Source organism: Rhincodon typus, chromosome 9 (genome assembly GCF_021869965.1).
Source record: "Rhincodon typus isolate 14 chromosome 9, sRhiTyp1.1, whole genome shotgun sequence".
Lineage (NCBI taxonomy): Eukaryota > Metazoa > Chordata > Chondrichthyes > Orectolobiformes > Rhincodontidae > Rhincodon > Rhincodon typus.
Genome location: NC_063340.1, coordinates 37,419,049 through 37,439,930, shown reverse-complemented (window position 1 = coordinate 37,439,930; position 20,882 = coordinate 37,419,049). Strand labels below are relative to the sequence as shown.

Sequence of the window (20,882 nt, the reverse complement as noted above, 5' to 3'; positions counted from 1 at the left end):
GTATTGCTGCTAGGTTAGAGGATAGTTTATGATGACCTAAGAAGAGGAATAGGAAAATGTAACTAATGAGTGGTATTACTGAAGAACACTAAGAACAGCATACCAAGGTTCTAGCTGGACATTTTCATTTCTGAATGGTGGTGAACAATTAAATAACTTGCTGGAGGAGGAAGCTCTACAAATACCCGCATTCTCAAGTGATGGAGGGGCCCAGCACATCATTGTAAGAGATAAACTGAGGCACTGACAGCAACCTTCAGCCAGAACTGCCAAGAGGATGGTATAGCTCAGCCTCCTCGAGATGTCCACAGCATCTTCCCCAGTCTTCAGCCAATTTGATTCATTCCACACAATGTCAAGACAGAAGAAGGCATAAGATACCGCAAAGGCTTTGGGCCTTGAAAATATTCCAGCAACAATATTGAAGACTCGCTCCAGAATTTGCCCAAGTATTGTGCACAAAAGCGGTTCAGAAGCTAGGAATTTTGCAGTGGGTAACTCGCCTCCTAAATGCCCAAAGTCCATCATCTACAAAAGGTACAGGTCCAGAGTGTGACAACATATTTCCCAATTGCCTGAATAAACACAGCTCCAACAACACTCAAGAAACTTGACATCATCCAAGACAAAGCAGCCCACTTAATTGGCTGCATTCACAAGTATTCACTCCTTCTACCACCTATATACAGTAGCAGTAGCACATACCAAGTACAAAAGGGACTGCAGAAATCCATCAAGGCTCCTTATACAGCACCTTTCAAACCTATGATCACTACCACACTGTAGAACAAGGACAGCAAATACCACATTATCGACATGTCCCTCTCCAAGAGGCTCACTATCCTAACTTACAGATACATTACAGTTCTTTCACTGTTGCTGGATTAAAATCCTCAAACGCCTTAGGAGCATTGTGAGCCTACCTACACTAAATAGGTTGAAGTGGTTCAAGAAGACACCTCACAAGCAATTGGGATGGACAATAAAAATGCTGTTAAATCAGATGGAGTCTCACATTTGCGGTAAACTGTTCTCTCAAGGATTTGTAAAGGTAAAAGTATTCTTCAAGTAGAGAGGGTGAAGAGGCATCTGACCTGGGGATCAGCGCCATCCATAAGACTTGGCCAAGAAAGACACTGGACAACATATTTGTCACACTAGACAAAGTAGTCAGGGTAATGGCCAGAGAGGTAGATTCAGAGGTCACAGCCTTCTAGCCAAAACATAACCCCAACAATGGAACCCTCAATTTAACCTTGTTAAGTACAGCTCAGGTACTGTAATGTATTGTTTATACCGAATTAGAGGGGCACGAATGCATTTTGGAGGATTAGTAGTACTTATTGTGCTCTTCAGAGTGGATCAGCTTTCGTTGGTTCATTCCAGTACTCACACCTCATTTCTATTGCCAACAGCTTGTGACTGCAGCCAACCACCTCAACAAGATCAGGAGAAGACAGTCAAATGTGTGTTCCCATTGGTGATGTGGATTTACCTATCCTTGCAAGTGACGTTTTACTTGGAGAATGAATGGAAGAATACAAAATAAATTCAACAGCCTAAGAAGCCCTCAAAGTACCAAAGTCACCCACTCCATCCAGCATCATCTCCAGCTGACTCCGTCTTGCAATGGATCAAGAGTGAGAGTAGCCAAAAACAAACCAAAAATAAATCATAAAATTATGGTTGAAGACAAAAAGATCTGAAATCTTCTGAGATAAGGAATCATGTTATGTTAGCACTTTTAATGATTTATGGAAATGCTTCTAAAACCACTTCAAGTGGGTAGAAACATTCATTTTTATTTGTTTGCCTCCTATTACCATAGACCAACGCATTTGTATAAAATTACCAAAGTGACCTCAGCAGTTCAATATTCAATACCGTTTGTGAATGTAATACAGATGAAATTAATACAAACAGTGCCACATGACCTTGCTGGATCACATATTTGCAGAGTGAAGTTCAGAACAATACCAGTGCTTCACAAAGTATTTTCCAATGCGATGCCAGTTTTACCCACCAACACCTTCTCAAAGGCAATTAGAAATAAGCAAATGCACAGATCACGTGAACAAATATAAATAATACAAGAACTTTGAAATTAACGTGACCCAACATACCAGCAACTACAAGATAGCCATAAAGCAGCATATGAATATTCTCTCTCTCACATACCCACCTCTCTCTCTTCCCCCTCATAGAATCATGGGATCCCAAAAGTGAAGAAAGGAGTCATTCAGCACCAACCCTGGGAAGAGCAAACCAACCAGATCCACCTTATCCCCATAACCCTGCATTCACCATGGCTAATTCACCTAGCCTGCACATCATTGAGGGGCAATTTAGCATTGCCAATGCACCTATCCTGCACATCTTTGGACTGTGCAAGGTAACATGAGGAGTCCTGCAGACATGAACACAACATACAAACTCCACACAGTCGACCAAGGCTGGAATCAAACCTGGGTTTCCAGTGCCATAAGTCAGCCATTCTAACCACTGAGCAACTGTTGGGACAAGATAATTTCAGGTTCCTACCGAGATGTGAACTCGGATCTGTGGATTCAAAGTCCTGTTATCTTAAAACTAGCTCAGACCCATCTCCCACTTCCCTTTCTCACTCCCACTCCCGACCCTCCCTCTCCCCCTCACACCCCGACCCTACCCCCTTCGCCCCCCAATTCTCTCTCGCTCCCTCCCTTCCCTCACACATCCATTTCTCTCCCTCTCCTAATGTTGCTCCCACATTCACCTCACGCACTTTTCCGCTCTCCCATACCCAACTCTCACTCTCACCCACCCAATATGCTCTCTCTCTCCCTCCATCACACATGTAAGAGAATGAAAGCGAGATATGTGTGCGTGTGCATATGTGTGGACTATTGCTCCAATCACAGCTCTACAGTTAGTTCCCATTATCACTGATCACACGAAATTTGCTCATTTGTTTTCAAAGCCCATTGTCGAAATAGCACCAAATGTCAAAATTACTGAATCCCCATAGGATGAAATGCCACCTGCATTATCAAGTCTGCACCAGCTCTCTAAAATGAGCATTAGAGACTTTGTGCCTCTCCCCTTTCCCTACAACCCTGCAGATTGAATTGAAATGGATTCACGTCCTCTTGAATGCCTTGATTAAACCTACCTTCAAGCTTCCAGGCAGTGCATTCTAGGTCCTAATTATTTGATGTGTGAACAAGGCTCTTCTCATACCTGCTAAGCATATATTTTAAAATGGCAGATTCCTGAAACCAATGATCAACAAATAGCCAAATGTTGAAATTTCTAACCCCTATACTGGATTCAGATTGACCAGGATGAGAAAACATAGGTTGGCACAGTTAAACTCAACCTCATTTGTAATCTATTCAATGTGCAGGTCAGGATATTGCACACCCACACGAAATAAAATACATAAATACAATTACTAATACAGGTCAAGTTGAATCATTTGGAACTTAAAAGGTCAATCGCTCAGAACCCTAGACCTCTCACACACCTCTGGATAAAGTAACAATTGGCAGCAGGACTAACTCTAACATTAGAATTTGAACAAACTACTGCAACGTCAGAGTCCACAGAAATAATATTAAAGCAAGCTTGTATTTTGATGGCAATCCATATCTTTGACAGCACAGTAGCAGCACCTTTCGTTTGCTTGTGGTAATCTTTTCATAATATACAAAACTTGGAGGAAAGTACTCAAAAACAGAATGTCAATCAAAAGGGGAGCCTTCTCAAATATTTAAACTACTGAGTGCCCAACATTGTGAAAAAGACAAACTCTTATTTCTAATTGCACATACTGAACTTATATAGGAAGAGATTTTTGTAACTGAACAACAGTAGTCAGGCTTAGGCTTGAAATTCAGCATTAAACACGGTTATTCAGTGCTTTCCTTCATAGCAGGGATGCACATCTGCACAAGGTAAATACATCTTTTTTGATATATTTCATTTCAAATGCTTGCTAGGAAGGACAAATTAATATTAGTTTTGGAGGCGAACATATCAATTGTAGTGAAGACAGAAATATTCAAACTAGCATCATTGTGTATAAAGAACAGGGATGAGAATCTTATTGTGGAGCCTGAGTAACCTGCACTTGGGTTAGCTAAGTAGCTCTTAGACAGACTCTGGGTAAGTACTGGACACACTGCTCCATTATGGCAATTATCTAAAACAGGAAAAGAATCAATTTGAAAAATAATATAATCAATCATTCTCAGCTTTAAGAATTGTTCTACAACAGCTCTTTTCCTACTAGGAGTTACAAAGAATTATGGTTCTCACCACTCCCCCTCTCCCCCCACCCACCGACTTTCAACCAAAATACATGACGACCTCCTCTGCCTCACAACTGTCCTCCTGCAAGAACATGTTACTGTCTGGATGGATGCAGCAAAATGAAGACAACACAGTGGAAACAAGAACATTATTTTGGACAGAACATATTCTGCGAACTTAGAACTGAAGCTTAAGCATATCTCAGAAATAATGAACAAGCTCAGCTCTCCAATGTCCTGATATTTTTCACACTGAATTAAATAGTTACAGCAGGTAAATGCAGCAGGCATTTGGTGCACAAGATCAAAAGAGAAATGATTGATTTTACTGACATTAGTTGACTTGAGGAAAAACGTGGCCACAACACCAGGAAAACTTGAAATATTTTTCTTCCCCCAAATAAGGTCATATCTTTTACATCCACCCAAGTAAGCAAGGGCAGCCTCAATTTAACATGTCATGTTAACCAGGGAAGTCAAGGATAGCATCAAATTGAAAGAAAACAAAACGTACAATGTGGTAAAGATTAGCTGTAAACCAAAAGTTTGGGAAAGCTTTGAAAACCAAAAACAGACCCAAAAAATAATTAAAAGAGGCAAGAAAATAAACTGAAGGTAAACTTGCAAGTAATATCAAAAAGGACAACAAGAGCTTTTTAAAATATATAAAAAGGAAGAGAGAGGCCAAAGAGAAATAGGATCCTCAGAGAATGAGGTTGGGGAAATCTTAATTGGGAACCAGGAATTCACACAGAATTGCAGAAAATTAATTTTAATAGTTAAACAAATCAGTCTTCAGAGTAGAAGAAACTAATTGCATTCCAAACACACTAAGTAATCCCAAAACGAAAGGAGAAGAGGAAAATAAATACAATAACTACCACTAAAGGAAAAAAAAAGGGGGAAACTAATTATGCTACAGTTGATATGTCACCTGGACCTGATTGGCTGCATCCTAGGATATTAAAAGTAACTGCAGAGATAGTGGATGCACTGGTAATCTTCTAAGCATCCTTAGATTCTGGAAAGTCCTGTAAGATTGGAAAACTGCCTACATCACACCCTTATTCAAAAAGAAACAACAAAGAAGGTAACCATAAGCCAGTTAGCTTATCATTTGTAAATGGGAATGTATTAGAATCTATTATAAAGATGATAAGAGCAGGGCATTTAGAAATATAGAACAATCATACAGAGTCAACATGGTTTCATGAATTCTTTGAGGAGGTAACAAGTAGATCAGACAAATGGGAAGCAGTGGGTGCTATGTTCTTGGATTTCCAAAGCATTTTTGATGGCTGAACTGCCTATTTCTGCTCCTCCGTCTTTGCCCTTATGGGCCAGAGATTCAGAATTACCCAACTCAAACTCTACCACCAAATCAGGGTCAACACTTCTGCCCAATTACTAAAAAGTAACTAATTTTTAAACTTGTCAATATTTATTTCAATTAAGTATTTGAACTACCTTTACTGCATTCAGCAAAATACAGTTTTTATCCTATTTACAAAACTCTTGAAATTCATCTGCACTTTCTCCCTCATGCAGTGGATGGAACTGCCATTGCTAAACAACTGTGTGGCCTGACAATGCATGCTGCACTTCAGACTATGTTCTATCTTATTTGCTTCTTGTTACCCACTTGAGGTTGTCAATATAACAATCTTTTCGCATTTTTGAAATTCTCAGGCCTGTTCCTTAGAATGTTTACCATCTTGTGGCTACTAATTTTGATTTTGTACGAATTTACTTTACAAGGCCATAACTGTTTTCCAATAACTGTTTTGTACTGCATCTTCATGTTACATCTTTTATCCACATTAACCATAGTGAAGTAACTTCACCATCAAACACAAAACATGAATGCATCTCAAGACAGTAGATTTTTATTATTGAAACTAATATTTGACTGGGTATCCCAAATTACAGCAGGATTTAACTTCTCAAAATTTTTATTGTTACCCGAGTGTTAATGAAAAATATCTGCTTGTGCATGAAGCTATTTCCATCTGTTCCTTGTACAATGTCGTCAACTGTTTTGCTTGCATAAAGTTTAAGAATTTGAGATGAAGCATACAGTATAGCTTACACGCTAGAAGGGTAAAATGCCAAGTAAATGAAAGCAAAATGATTAATCTAGCTGAAGAAATTTATCTTAAGTAGCAAGATAAATTTCTCTGCCACATTGTGGCATTCCTTGCATAGTACACAAACTATGAACAAATATTTAACATTTAATTCAGAGATCAGTGCTTTATTTGTTGCAGCATGGCAAAATATGGATAACCTCAATTTTTTACTCAATTAGAAAGATCTCGTATTCACAAATACAAAACTCTCAGGCGATGAATGCCAAGTACATTAGGTTGTCTGGTGGTGTACTTTAAGGGGTACAGCAGTTCCTGCACAGTTGACATGGACTTGAAATGCTTTATTCAATTATAGATTAATTTAAAATTCAGGAATGAGAGGTCTTACAAGTTACTAAAGTTTGATGAATTAGACATAACCAGACTATTAAGTGCATAAATTATACAGTTCAAATCCTCAAACCAAGAACCAAGGTCACCCTTCTAATTCAGATTTGTGTAATACTAAAATAATCACTGCATTCAACTGGAGGCATCTGGAAACATACATACATTCCATGCTTTATTATTTCTGCATCAACATGTATACCATCCTGTTTAGATTAATGTCAGCTATTCCAAGATTAAAACAAAATGAAGCAGAGCAAACTCACCTATCATGATGATGATGATGATGGTGATGATGATGATGTTGATGCTGCTGACCAATAAATCGTCTGCAGTTAAATATTTCATTCCCAATTGCCTCTCCTAAAAAATCTCCTGTTTGTGTTATACACGAGTCCTGAGAGCCTTGTGATATGTGTGCAGTATTTATTTCCCCTGACATATCATGTTCAGAGTCTTCAGGATGTGTGCAAGTATCCAGCAGTCGAATTCGATTTTCCCCTGATGATACTGCATTAGTGCTGTATGAAATTTCCCTGCCTGATCCACTGTTACACCTGTCATGTTCTATTCCACCTGGTGATTCTGGCATACAAATTCCTGGCTGGGACTCTGCACTCAAAGTTCGCAGTTCAGGATTCCTGCTCTCGTTCTGAAGACTTTGTTCACCCTCTTCTTCTTCTTCATCTTCCTCTTCTTTGAGAGCTTCACTATCTGCCATATCCTCTGAGTGGACCTCACTTCCTGGACTTCCAGCTGATTGGCTGGCATGACTTGAATTAACTTCATTACTAGAGCCTTCACTGTGTCCACTGCTGCTGCCAGGCCCACTACTGGCATCTTCACCACTATTCGCAGTCTCATCAGAACTTCCTTGCATTGACTCCTAAAAAAAAGAAATTCATTTCTTCCTGAATAATTAATTCATTTCATTTTTAAAAAATGCTCCAGATGAACTTGCAACAGCAACATTATGGATTATTAACAATCACTGGTTAAAACTTGCCATCTTGGTTTGCCATCCAATGCATAGCATTGAGCTTAGAGTCCAAACACAACATAACTGCCTATTCAGCATGCCATCAAGCAAAGTATAATACCACTAATAGCTAAGTCTTGCAATTAATATTTTTTCTCATTAATTTACTTTGTCTTTACCAATGAATTAACTGCACCTTAATTTCTTACCTCCGTATCTGACAATCGCTCCTGTGCACGCTTTGCCCTGTTGATCATTTGCTCATCCATTTCAATGTCACTGGCTCCACTATGATGAGTATCACTGTTATCACTGCTCTGTGGGCTAGCTGCAGGCGATCCTAAGTTAAATTTTTTTTTGTAATTTTAGTTTAATCAGAAGCAATTAACAAATACTCAGAAGAATGTCAGCGCGTGGATTTTTTCATTAAAAAGTGCAGTGCAACCACAATTAATCAAACACTAGCATTAGTCTCCCATTGCAGACAACTGTTCTATCCTGATCGCGAATTCTTTTTCATCAGTCCAAATGAACTAGAAATGACTAAACGCTTTTTAAAAATACCCCTACATTTTTTCTAATGTTTGAATTAAGGAAGTGCCACAGAATGACAATAAATGCAAAACAACAATAGTTTTTTTGGCAAATCACAATTAATAATTGCATCCAGCTAGGTCACAATCTTAAAATAAAACTGACATATTTGCTATAGATTTTGAGGTCATTCATGGTTCAGTGTGATCTCCTTAGATTCAGCAAGATGATGGCAAATTAGTTGAAGAAATGAAAGGTCATTATCTTCAACAAGAATTACTCCAACCTGTTAGTTCCCCAAATACCATAACAAGTAACAAAAAAAATTAAAGGGATTCTATTGAATTTGTAGTCAAATGATCACTTTATACAAAAAAAAGCTTTTTACAGTCAATATTTAAATGCAGGACAATTTTATTTCACAAGGTAGGATGTTTGCAGTTTTAAAAAGGAAAAAGAACAAATAAATGCTACAATAAAGTAAAAACAGAAAATGATGGGGAAACTCAGCAGATTCAATAGCATTTCCAGGGAGAGAAAGAGTAATCCCAACATGACTTCTTTGAAATTAAGGGAGCTGGAAAAGTTATGACTTTTTGTGTTGTTTTTAAAAAGGGGGCGGGAAGGAGAGCAAGTGGAACAGATGACAGAGAGTGCCCAAAGCAAAAAAGACAAAGGCAGTGCTAATGCTAATATAGGAAATGTGTAGATGAAGAGTTAATGCTAGGTATGAATAGCAGAAAACAAGACAGATCTGCTGAGAGCAAACTTATGTAAATGAACCATTGCGAGATGGGGATTGGGGGCAGGAGAAGGGGTTTCCACAAGTGGAAGATAGAGCTAATGGTTTTATGTTGTTGAGCATAATGTTGAGCCTGAGGGCTGCAAAATGCCTGAATGGAAAATAAAGGCACCGTTCCTCCAGCTTACGAAGAACTTGGCTGGAGTACCTCAGCAGGGGTAGGATAAAAATGTTAACAAGACAGTCAGAAAGTGTACTGAAATGGCAAGCGACTGGAAGATTGAGATAATTCTTGCAGACACAGCAGAGTGTTATATAAAGAAGGCACCCATCCGTTTTGGTGAGGCCAAAGGAGATCGTATTGTGAATGAAAGTAAGTTGCTGCTTCTACAATAAAGTTTGGGGTTTTGGACAGTGAGGAGGTGGGATGTTTATAATGGCAGGTCACAGCAGCAGAGCTAACCTATTTTCTGTTACTTATACCTACCCTTCACCTTTATCTCTTTTCTACTACCATTAGCACTCCGTTTACTTTAGGTACCCATACCATCCAATTCTAATTGCTCCTCCTTCTTTCTTTTCCAATCAATCACTTCTGAGGCTCCCTTCAATTCTAAAGAAGTCATATTAGAATCTAAACATTAACTCTTGTGTCTCTCACGACCAATGCTTCCAGACATGCGGAGTTTCTCCAGTACTTTTTCCAAATCTCCAGCATCTGCAGTACTTTGATTTTATTCTACAATAGAATACTTGATTTTCCATTTATAATACACTGCTCCAGCACAGAAGAAAAGTTTCATTAATATAAAAGTTGACTCATTAATTTTACCTATGTGTTAAAGGCAGATTTTAAAATTAATGCATAATTCACAAGATGATCGAGCATTGAAGAGGTGTCTTCTGCAAGATAGGATGGTTCTAATAACATTGTTTAAATCAGAGCATAAATGATAACATTAAAAATTGTCATGCTGACAGTTTATAATTTTGAAGAAAAAGCATCTTTTGCACCATTTAACAGTTTCTGTTAGAATCTTAATGTCTGAAAACTGGCATGAGTATCTAGTGTTTTGCTAGCAGTGGTAATTTCCCTACGTCTGGTCCAGAAGGTCCAGGTTCAAGTCTCACCTGCTGCCGAGGGGTGTCATAACTGGTTGATTATAAAAACCGTAAAAAGGACCTATTTCCACTCAGCGGGGTGTAATGGTTTGCTAAAGGAAAAACGGGAATAGTAATCTGCGCACATACTGCACAGAATATAGCGAAAGCATCTATGTAGAAGTTAAACCGGTTCCTGCTTTTCCTTTGCCAAACAGATATTTACCCGATTAGCAACAAGGGGTGGACACGAAAGTGAGGTTGAGGCAGAAGATCAGCAATGATCATACTGAATCGAGCAGCAGCTCAAGGAGCTGTGTAATCTACTCCTGCTCCTAGTTCTTAAAATGTTTGTACAATCTCATCTTTGTACTAATTAGTAAAATTAATACAGGCTTAGAAAATTACATTTTATACATGTAAGCACTTAAAATAATAGAATGTTTCCATTCTCCAGTCACTGAACTTACCTTTTTTATTTCCCATTGGGAGGTTTGTATTAAGGAGAGAAGCAAAGGAACTCTGTTTGGACAGTTGAGCTTTAGCAGCAAGTGCATTATTCCAGAGAGCTTTAATAAGCATTGATGCCAAGTACAGGGTCTGTGAACAAGACCAAAAGTGTAGCATTGAGCGAATGCTTTTACTCAAATACTTCAATGAAAGCGGCAGATAATGCATTAAGATAATAAATCAGTCCAGTCCAAGGAACTACAATTCTGCATCAACGCTCAATTAAACAAAAAAATTAATTTAAATTTTGTGCAGCATTTAATGGTATTGAACACTAAAAGAATATGACCATCTAGATACTGCAAACATTTGATGAAAGAGGATTAAAACAAATGAACAATTCATTGCCAGATAATTAGGATAACTGATATACTTCCCAAGAATTACTTTCAAATTACTTTTTTGGTTTACTCAGGCAAACCAAATCATACTGGCATTAATACAATTAAATAGTTAAAATGAATTCACATTTAATTTGCTGAATTCAACATCATTTTATAACTGCAAAAATATATACCAAATTTTTTTAAGGAGGCAACAATTTGTTAAGATAGGATAGATTGATAACACTAAGTGACGATATTTAGCCTTTATTTCTGTCAATTTTTTAAAATAAACTGCAAACTATTACCATGGACATGGATGTACAAATTGACCTTTGAAGTCCTGAAAATCCCTTCAAAATCAGGAGTCAACTTAGATGTAAAGTATTAAAAGCCAGGCCATCAATGTAACTATGAGTGATGTGCCATGTGGTCACGTCTTAAATTATTGCGTATCTTCACAAGAGAGCCTACAGCATCTATTTGACCTTTTGGACCCAGTTATAACATTTACTGTGGGGTGAAAAATTGTGGGTGACTACTCATATGAGCATAGCATTCCACAGCTGTAAAGCGGATCAACTTATACATAGAGTATATACAAAAAAACCATGATTTTGGGGCTGAAGAAACGGAGGTGCCTTACATAATGTCTTGACTAATTTGCTGCAATGCATTGTTGGCAGAACCACAAAGTTAAGTCAACTTGTTGTGGCAGAGCTTACTGTCAGCCCAGTGTTTGCATCATCAATGACAAATGGGTTTGCGGCAGAACTGCCGCAATGACAAAGTCTGCAGCAAAGAGAACAAAAAAAAAAATTGGTTTCTCATGTGTATCATGCAGCGAATGGGAAACTATAGCTAAGGTACCACCCTTGCTTTCGTGGGTTGAATGGAATGCTCATTCATTATCATTGTTGAAATGGATATACATACTATCAGCCACTGGTTAAATTATTGTTGGATCAAGTAGAAATTTAATGAGAGGGCTTCAACTATATTTTTACACCTTCCCCAAATAATTCTTCTGTAAGCACACTTTTATAGCCTATGATTTGAAATGTGGCTTTATTTGCATTAACCAAGAACTGCATGAAAATATTTTTGTTATATATGAACTGCAGCTCTTTCATGTCCTCTCAGTAAAGGAATAAAAAACTAGCAAACCATTCAGTACAGCTATAAACTTCAAAATCATGCTCATTTGAAGAAAATATAAAACAGTAGAAAGCCAGGAGAGCAAAATGATGAGAGATTTTAATTCACACATCTGGATCAAAGTAACAGCAGCAACACAACTTGCTCTTTCAGCAATGAGCCTAGACAAACAACATAATGCAAAATTTGAGATTTCAAAAATTCACAAACTACTTCCACATCCCTAGAGTATAATGGAACAAGCACCATGAGAGATTGCCACAAACATTTAGTGCCTAGCCCTGGAGCTGTCAACCCCTCCTATAGAGGCACTCTGTGGATCATCCCTACTGTTAGCATCACTGCCATTCCATGTTTGTTCTGACAGCCATTTGGAGGATTTTAATCCACAGCCTGAAAACAAAATAATACCAAACCCGACAGATAAATGTTAGATCTGTATTTCTATTCCATTCAGTTTCATGAAAAGATACCATTTCTTTCTCCCAGTTTCACCACCACATTTTCTTTAATGACCATAACCTTCTACACTAAATGTCTTCCTTTCTCGCAATGGTTCTTCTTTCTCATAGTAGGGTCCTTTAGTAGACGTTCAGTTGGGTCCATCCTGTTCCCCATGGTTCTGTTCCCCTTTTTTGTTGAAGCTCTATCCACACTTCAAGACTACGATCAGATTCCCTGTTGTCCTCCTTTTCCAGACTTTTTTTGTCATTTCCACCAGCTCAATAATTCTATCAGTAAGATCTTTTGTCCCTTTCATCATCTTTCCTTCACAACCTCCTGCTCACTCCTCCATCAACTGTTGATGGCATAGCACATTCGTCTCACACCCACGGAGTCAAACACTCTTCCAGTGAGAGGCAATAATCTACATCTAGAAAAAAGAACTCAAATATATGAAATTATTAGGCAGCAGACAGACAGGTCATTTGACCCAATTTATGAAAGCTTTATGTCCAGCATGAGCCTCCCTTCCATAGCCTTCAACCTAACCCTATCAACATAACCTTCTATTCCTTTCTCCTTCATGTGATCTTCTAGCTTCCTCTTAGATGCATCTATGTTGCTTACCTCGCTACACGACATATTCTAACCACGTTGTACACAGAAAGGTCTCACAAGGGGGAAACCTACCAGATAATAATATTTTGGTATTATTAGTTGAAGGACAAATATTGTCCATTTCACTGATGAGCACTGAACATTTTACAATGGGAGTAAGAGTTGGCAAAACAGAGCATGTGAATTTTTCATACTATAAAAATGTTGGGCACATCCAGGCAGATGTCTTACCTGTTCTGTGTGCACACTGGGGTGAAGAGCAGACACTAGATTAAGAAGGTGACGGAGTGGAACAGGGTCCAGGTGCTTAATAAGGGAAGGGAACAAATCATGGATGTATCGACTACAGTGTTTCAACTGTATCACGGGACAGGGGAAAATAAAAAAGAAATGTGTCATAAAGTACAATTGTGCATACCTGAAATAACAAGTTTCACTGAATTGAGAAATTGAAGCTAATCACGTAATTAAATGTTACAAAAGTTAATTACCACAAATTAAACAATTCAGTTTTCAAAGAGAAGCAAAAGGGTAAATTTCAATTTCCACGAAAGATAACCCTTCAATCTTGGTGATGCACTGAGCCATTATTCTAAATCTAGGGCAAACGTTGCACTGCTGCAATAGGTGCAACATTACAAAGAAAGACACAATTACATCAAACAGTCCCAGGAAATTATTGATGGGGTTAGATTCAAGACTGAAAGGCAAACTGAGAATTCAGACAAATGAAAGATTGATTAGAACTAATTTAAACTGAGTAGCAAGAAGGTATCGTTCAAAAGAAGATAGAATTGAGGGGATCATGGGAAAGTCTCATTATCTTCTAAGCCCAAACAGTATATGTTTTAGTGTTAAACTGCAAAGGAAACATATTATAAAACACATATTCCTAATGTGTTTACTGTCAAACATATTATTTATTGGTAACAGAGAAAAAAAATTCTGAGAAAGCATCAACATATAACTGAAAAGCCAATGTGAACCACATGACCACTGAATGCAAATCCTGAAAACTGGTACATTACTCACCTAGGAAAACCTAATCCAATCATATTCCATTAATTAGTCATGACAAGGATGAAAGAATCTCAGAAGGTTGGGATGAGCCTCTGATGGCCAATGAGTGTTTACAACATTCAAAGATTAAACAAGCACACTCAGCCACATGCAGCAAAACAGATTTAAAGGAACAGGTAGCAACTCAAACACAATTAAAAACTGAGAGATTGAAAGCAGAGCTACCAAACTGGTTGCTGATTCTTGTTCACAGGGAATTGAAATTACGTGTGCCATCAAATCATGGCCAACTAAATTCTTTTATTAATTTCCAGTTTTTAACTTTGCTATACCATAGTTAATATTAATAAAATCTAATAAACCTTAATTCTTTAATTTTTGTTCTCCCCAATTATAATGAAAGCAAAGCATTTAAAAATTAGATTCTAATTACAATAACTCATTATTATGAGGTCCTGGATTACAACAAATTTAGAAACTGAAAAATTGTTTGCCATGGCTAAAAAGCAAATGGAAAGAGGCAAAAGGCCTGCGCTGGTCACAGCTTTCACAACATCCTGACTGGGTAGATCCTTTAAAAACTTTGCACTTGCAAGATTTGGATCTTTCTGTAGCTCTGGTTTCTAAGGTATTTCTTAGTGGGTTTGCAACACTTGTAGTGTAGAAAAGTTCAGAGCACCAATCTAGACGTGCACAGGTACGAGTGCAAGTTGAACAAAAAGGGTGATGGGTAACATTTCTCACACAAATGATAGCAACACGTCATATATATTTCACACTTGTTCATTTTAAACTGTTGTATAAATCTGTAATGTACTGTCACCTGCTGAAATAAGATAATTATGACTAATATACAGTCAGCTTTGAACCATTGAACACAGTACAAATGAAGTACAAAATTTTTCATGTTTGCACAAAAAAAACACGCGTGCCTGTGTGCACAAATTCAGAGCCTTTATCGGTATTTCACTGGCATACACAAATTAAGGCTGACTTAACAGAAAAAAATTTAAATCATTTTTTTGTCTCAGTGGAATTTGATGTTGTCTAGTGCTCCTAATGAATATTACCTTTGCAAAATTACTTTCAAGAAAATCATTAAAATAGTTATTTGCGTGTTTTGTTTTTAGAAAGTGATTATGTTGTAGCATTTGTATGGTACAGTATCTGTTATTTAAACATCAGAAGTCTGCAAAATTATGAATTTATTTCATTAGTACCTGTGCTGCTGCCCAAATACAGTCTATATGTTGTGTGCTAAGTCTCCCTTCTGCAGCTAGAAAGTTCAGGATGACTTGGCATTGTTTGATGATCTGAAAAAAAAAAAAAATCAATAAAATGGAAGATTTGAGAAAGGAGGAAACATGTTCTGCAAGCTGGTTTTGAGAAGTTCGGTGGATGAGAGAGAAAGAAAAAAACTGTTTTCCAGACAAACCTCAATGTGCAAATTTGGTCCAAAGATATGTTCAACAACACTGTTATGAATTAGCCAGTCCGCTAGTTCCTTTGCAATTGACCTGCATGACAGAAGAAATAGGAAAAAGGTTTACACCTCAAGATTTCCTCCATTTCCCTATTTCTGCACCAGAACTGCATTGTTAATTTTCTTTCAGAAAGTTCAAGGACACTTGGCAAACAACAATCATGATTATTTTCATTTCATATAAACATTTGATGTGGAGTCATATCTCTAATTGAAACACCTTTACTTACGTTTCAGTGTCTGACACCAAAGATTCATTATTACAAACATCGTTAAATGTGTGAAGTTGATTCTGTCAGGGAAGAAGAGTCGGAAATTAATTTTACAAGCTTATTTTACAGACACCTTAAATTACTTTGCAAATCAATATATTTATTGAAAATGTGAAGTTTATTGATTAATACAATTGATTTTAAAGGGAAACAGTATAACTAAGGGGTTTGTTGGACAACATGATTGGAAAACAAATTTCTTGAAATATCAAATTAAATACTTCTTCATGGAGCCCCTCTTCATACCTCAGTCCTGCTATCCAAGGAAATCTGATAAAAAAAAACCTTAGTCACACTCCCTCCATAGCCAGAACACCAATTCTCGGATAAGAACAACAAAACTGCACACAATACAGATGTGGTCTCACCAAGGCACTATATAATTGCAGCAAGACATGCCTGCTCCTGTACCTCAAATCCGCTTGCTATGAAGCCCAACATAGCATTTGCTTTCTCTACAGCCTGTTGAACCTGCGTGCTTGCTCTCAGTGACTGAATACCACGGTCTCATTGCACCTCCCCCTTTCCCCACATCACCATTCAGATAATAATCTGCCTTCTTGCTTTTGCTACCAAAATGGATAACCTCACATTTACCCACAATATATTGCATCTGTCTTGTATACATCCACTAACTCAGCTTGTTCACATTACATTGAAGCATGTCTACATTCTCCTCCCAGTTCACCCTTCTATCCAGCTTTATCTTATGTGCAAACCTGGAGATGTTACATTTAGTTCCCTCATCTAAATCATTAATAAACATTGTGAATAGCTGTGGTCTCGGCACTGATCACTAGTCACTACCTGCCACTCAAAAAAAAACTAATTTATGACTACTTCGTTTCCTGTCTGCCAACCAGTTCTCTCTTCATGTCAGTACACTACGCCTAATCCATGCGCTTTAATTTTACATACTTAGCTCTATTGGCAGCTTCTTAAGCACATTTTGAAAGTCCAAGTAAACCATATCCATTTGCTATCCTTATCAACTCTACTGGTTACATTCTCGAAAAATTCCACTTGATTTGTCAAGCATGACTTTCCTTTCACAAATCCATGCTGACTCTGTCTGATCCTGTCACTGTTTTCCCAAGTATTCTGCTATTAAATCTTCTCATGGACTTTCGCATTGTACCTACTACTAATGTCAGGCTAACCAGGCTATAATTCCCTGTTTTCACTCTGCCTCCATTTTTGTTTCAAAACAATAATGAGATTTCATTAGCTACTCTCCAACCCATAGAAACTGTTCCAGAGTATTTAACATCTTGAAAGATGACCACCAATGCATCCACTGTTTCAAGGGTCACTTCCTTAAGTACTCTGAGATGTAGATCATCAGGCCCTGTGAATTTATTAGCCTTTAATCTTATCCATTTCCCAACCAATACTGATTTTGTTTAGATCCTTTTTCATTAGATTCGGTGTTCCCCAACATTTTGGGGTCATTATTTGCATCCACCTTTGTGAAGGCAAAACCAAATATTTAGTTAATTGGTCTGCCATATCTTTGTGTTCATAACTACCCTTTTTTGACTGTAGGGAATCTACATTTGTTTTCACTCAGCTTTTTATTTTCACATACCGATAAATGCTTTTACAACTTGTAAATGCCCCCACAAGTTTACTTGTACTCTATTTTCTCCCACTTAATTTCCTTTATCCTCCTTTGCTGAAATCTAAACAGTTCCCAATCCTCAGGGCTGCTTCTTTATTGGCCAATTTGTTTGCCTCTTCCTTGGATCTAATATTATCTCCAATTTTCCTTGCAAGCCATGGTCAGGCCAACTTCCCATTTTCTTTTTGGGCTAGACAGGAATGGCCAACTATAGCAGTTCCTCCATGAACTCTTTACAACTTTGTCATTGTTGTTGCCTTTCAAGATAGGCAAAGAGAACCAAGACAAAAATAGAAATTGCAGGAGAAACTCAGCAGGACTGGCAGTATCTGTGGAGAGAAAACAGAGTAAACTTTTCGATTCCAGTGACCCTTTTTTTAAAACTGATAACATCACGCAAAAAGTAATCTTAATTTTTAAATGCATATTTACTTGTAAATAAAGTTTGGGAAGGACTTAAAATGGAGTGTACATTCTGACCCACTAAAGTATACTAAACAGAGAGAGTTAATAGGAATAAATTTCTGGGAGATTCTCATGCTCATCTACCATAACTTCTGCAGAGAAGCGAAGAAACCAAAAGGAAAAAAAAGCAAGCATCATTTATACTATTCTTCTAGAGTTTACGTGCCTCTCCAACTGAATTAAGGCTCACAAACATAAAGGATCACCATGCTAACTAATATTAAAAAGCATTTTTGCTTTTATTTGACCAGGATCAGAAACAGAAATAAAACTTAGAACTGTTAATTTGGGAAATTAGAAAGATTATAAATATAGATTCAGTAACATCAACATAAATTATAATTGAAAATAACATGAATGATTTGCATTCTAGAATCAGAAATAAAATTTCAAAATTTGTGTACAACATTAAATTGTCATGGTTAGTTAATATTACACAATACTATCAAAATGGAAGACATTAATAAACTTGCAAAATGAGCATGCATTAGCAAATGAATTTTAAAATAAGCAAGTGTAGGTGGTAAAGTTTGATTGGAAAGACATGGAAGTCACATGTTACTTGGATAATAGAGACTAAAATTAGGTGGAGAAACAAAGGAATTTGGAGCTACAAATACATACACCACAGAAAGCAACAACAGAAGACAATAAGGCAATAAAGAAATGAAAAACAGGCTGCATTTCTAGAGGGAAGGAGTTGAAAAGCAGTGAAATTACATTGAACATGCACAAACAAAAGACACAGGAGCAGAAGATCTGTCAGCCAGAATCTGCTCTGTTATTCGATGAGATCGTAGTCTATCCAATAATCCTCAACTCCACTTTCCTTCCTCTAACCCATGCTGTTGGTTTCCTTCAGTGATTAAAAATCTCTCAACTTTGAATATACTCAATGACCCAGCCTCAGTCTTCTGCGGTAAAGAATTCCACAGATTCACTACCCTTGGAAGAAATTCCTCCTCATCTATCTGAAATGAGTGACTTGCTGCCTTAAAAAAGGTAACAAACAGAATTTTATAGTTTCACCACCCAAGAGTACACTACAGTTTCAGTCTTCCTATTAAAATGAGGATACTGAAACATTGGTGAAGGTGCAAAGAAGACTCGTAAGGATAGGTCCAGAAGTGATAGAATACACCCAAGAATCACTCAATAGCTAGTGATATTTACACTGAGAAACAAAAAGGCTAATGAGTGATCCTTCAGATATCTCATGAAAGGGTTCGATAGTGTAGCTGGAGATATTACTAGTATGACAAGAAACCAAAATATAAAAGCTAGACACTAATAAGTCGAATAAGGAATTCAGGAAAATCTTTACGCAGAATGGTCAAAACATGGAACTAGTGATCTCAAAAAATGTACTGAGTGTGAATAAAAGTCAACGTTATGCTGATAGCAACGGACAGGATAGCTGTGGGGGTTCCACCTGAACAGAGCATAAATACATGCATGTTTCAGTTAAAGTCAATGACCTGTATAATCGTGACTTGGAAATAGATTGCTGCTCCTGTAGTGTCGCTGGATCAAAATCCTGGAACTTCTTCCCTAACAGAATAATGCATCAACCTATACCACATGAACTGCAGCAGTTCAAGAAGATAGCTCTCCAACACATTCTCAAGGAAAGTAGGAATGAACAATAACCGCTAGCCCAGCCAACAACACCAACACCCCACTAGTGATTTTTTAAATATCTATCCTGTACCTTCTATGCAATTCTAAATGAAAGCAGAAACAGAAGTTGGTGGAAAAACTCAGCAGGTCTGGCAGCATCGCTGAAAAGAAACGAGAGTTAATGTTTGGAGTACAGTGACCCTTCCTCAGAAAGCAGGCTTTTTTTAAAAAAGCAGCAAATTTAAGCACAATGATAGAATGCAACAAGTAACTAGAACCAATTATAATGTCACAAACAAACAAACAAACACAGTTTTGATTTAGCTAATCAACATTTACAAGCTGACGACTCACTGTAATCTGACTCAGTCCAGCCAACCTCATAGTTAGAGTTGGTGACATGAAATACTTGAATGCGAGATCCAAACTTTCTTTATCAAAACACAGTGCTGTATCCAAGGGCTCCTTAACTGTACTCCACATCAAATCGGCCATGTTGCGTGCAGCACTTTGTCGCAACTCCTGGTCTGAAAGTTTACACAGATACCTAGATATGAACATTATTTTAAAAAATAGGATTATTTTTTGAAAATGCACCTTTAATATTTTCCAAATGAAAAGTATAAAATATTTGCCATAGTATTTTTGATGGAATGTTAAATGTGTTATCAGTCTGATCACTCACCTTATAACATAAGTTCTAAAGGGTATAACATGCTGCATAACAGCAGGGATGTGTAACCATATCCTGATCTGTAATATTAAAAAAAGTATAAACTGTTATAATTCAATTACAAATTAGCTACTTTGCCAGAAATACATTATTATTATTTAGCAAACACATTTATTTTACCATGCTAAAAATATTAACCATCACTTCTAGCATCAAAATACAATTTTCTGGAAGTGAGATGGAAACTTCATGGTACCTCTTCAGGGTATCAGGAGGTAACCCAGGAAAAACTGACCCAATACGCTATAGCTAGAGTGAAGATACATAGAGGAAAATAAAAGATGTGTCGCAAAATGGCATTAAATGATAGAAAGTTAGTTCAACTGCAATTATAATGTAATAGTATAATATATAATATTAGCACATAAGCAGTTTTTAAATTGCAACATCTTGTTCAATTAACATTTTGTAATTAATGTGCATCATTCCTTAGTATTTATTATATTGCTTTTGCTGCTGCCCTCAAGTTCAGAAATTAAATGGAATAGCT

General features: G+C 37.2%; 1 protein-coding gene across 3 annotated transcripts in view; it reads right to left on the bottom strand.

The window, feature by feature from the left end:
• The window catches only part of usp34 (ubiquitin specific peptidase 34), a 267,373-nt gene that overhangs the window by 222,456 nt on the left and 24,035 nt on the right, over window positions 1-20,882 (bottom strand). For all 3 annotated transcript variants that reach the window (XM_048600750.1, XM_048600752.1, XM_048600751.1), the window contains exons 5-13: window positions 20,345-20,412; window positions 20,014-20,206; window positions 15,912-15,973; window positions 15,634-15,715; window positions 15,419-15,511; window positions 13,410-13,535; window positions 10,596-10,725; window positions 7,958-8,088; window positions 7,036-7,655 (exon numbers count right to left, since the gene is read on the bottom strand). In XM_048600750.1, the coding sequence (XP_048456707.1) occupies window positions 7,036-7,655; window positions 7,958-8,088; window positions 10,596-10,725; window positions 13,410-13,535; window positions 15,419-15,511; window positions 15,634-15,715; window positions 15,912-15,973; window positions 20,014-20,206; window positions 20,345-20,412 (1,505 nt within the window). The remainder of the gene's footprint in view (window positions 1-7,035; window positions 7,656-7,957; window positions 8,089-10,595; window positions 10,726-13,409; window positions 13,536-15,418; window positions 15,512-15,633; window positions 15,716-15,911; window positions 15,974-20,013; window positions 20,207-20,344; window positions 20,413-20,882) is intronic.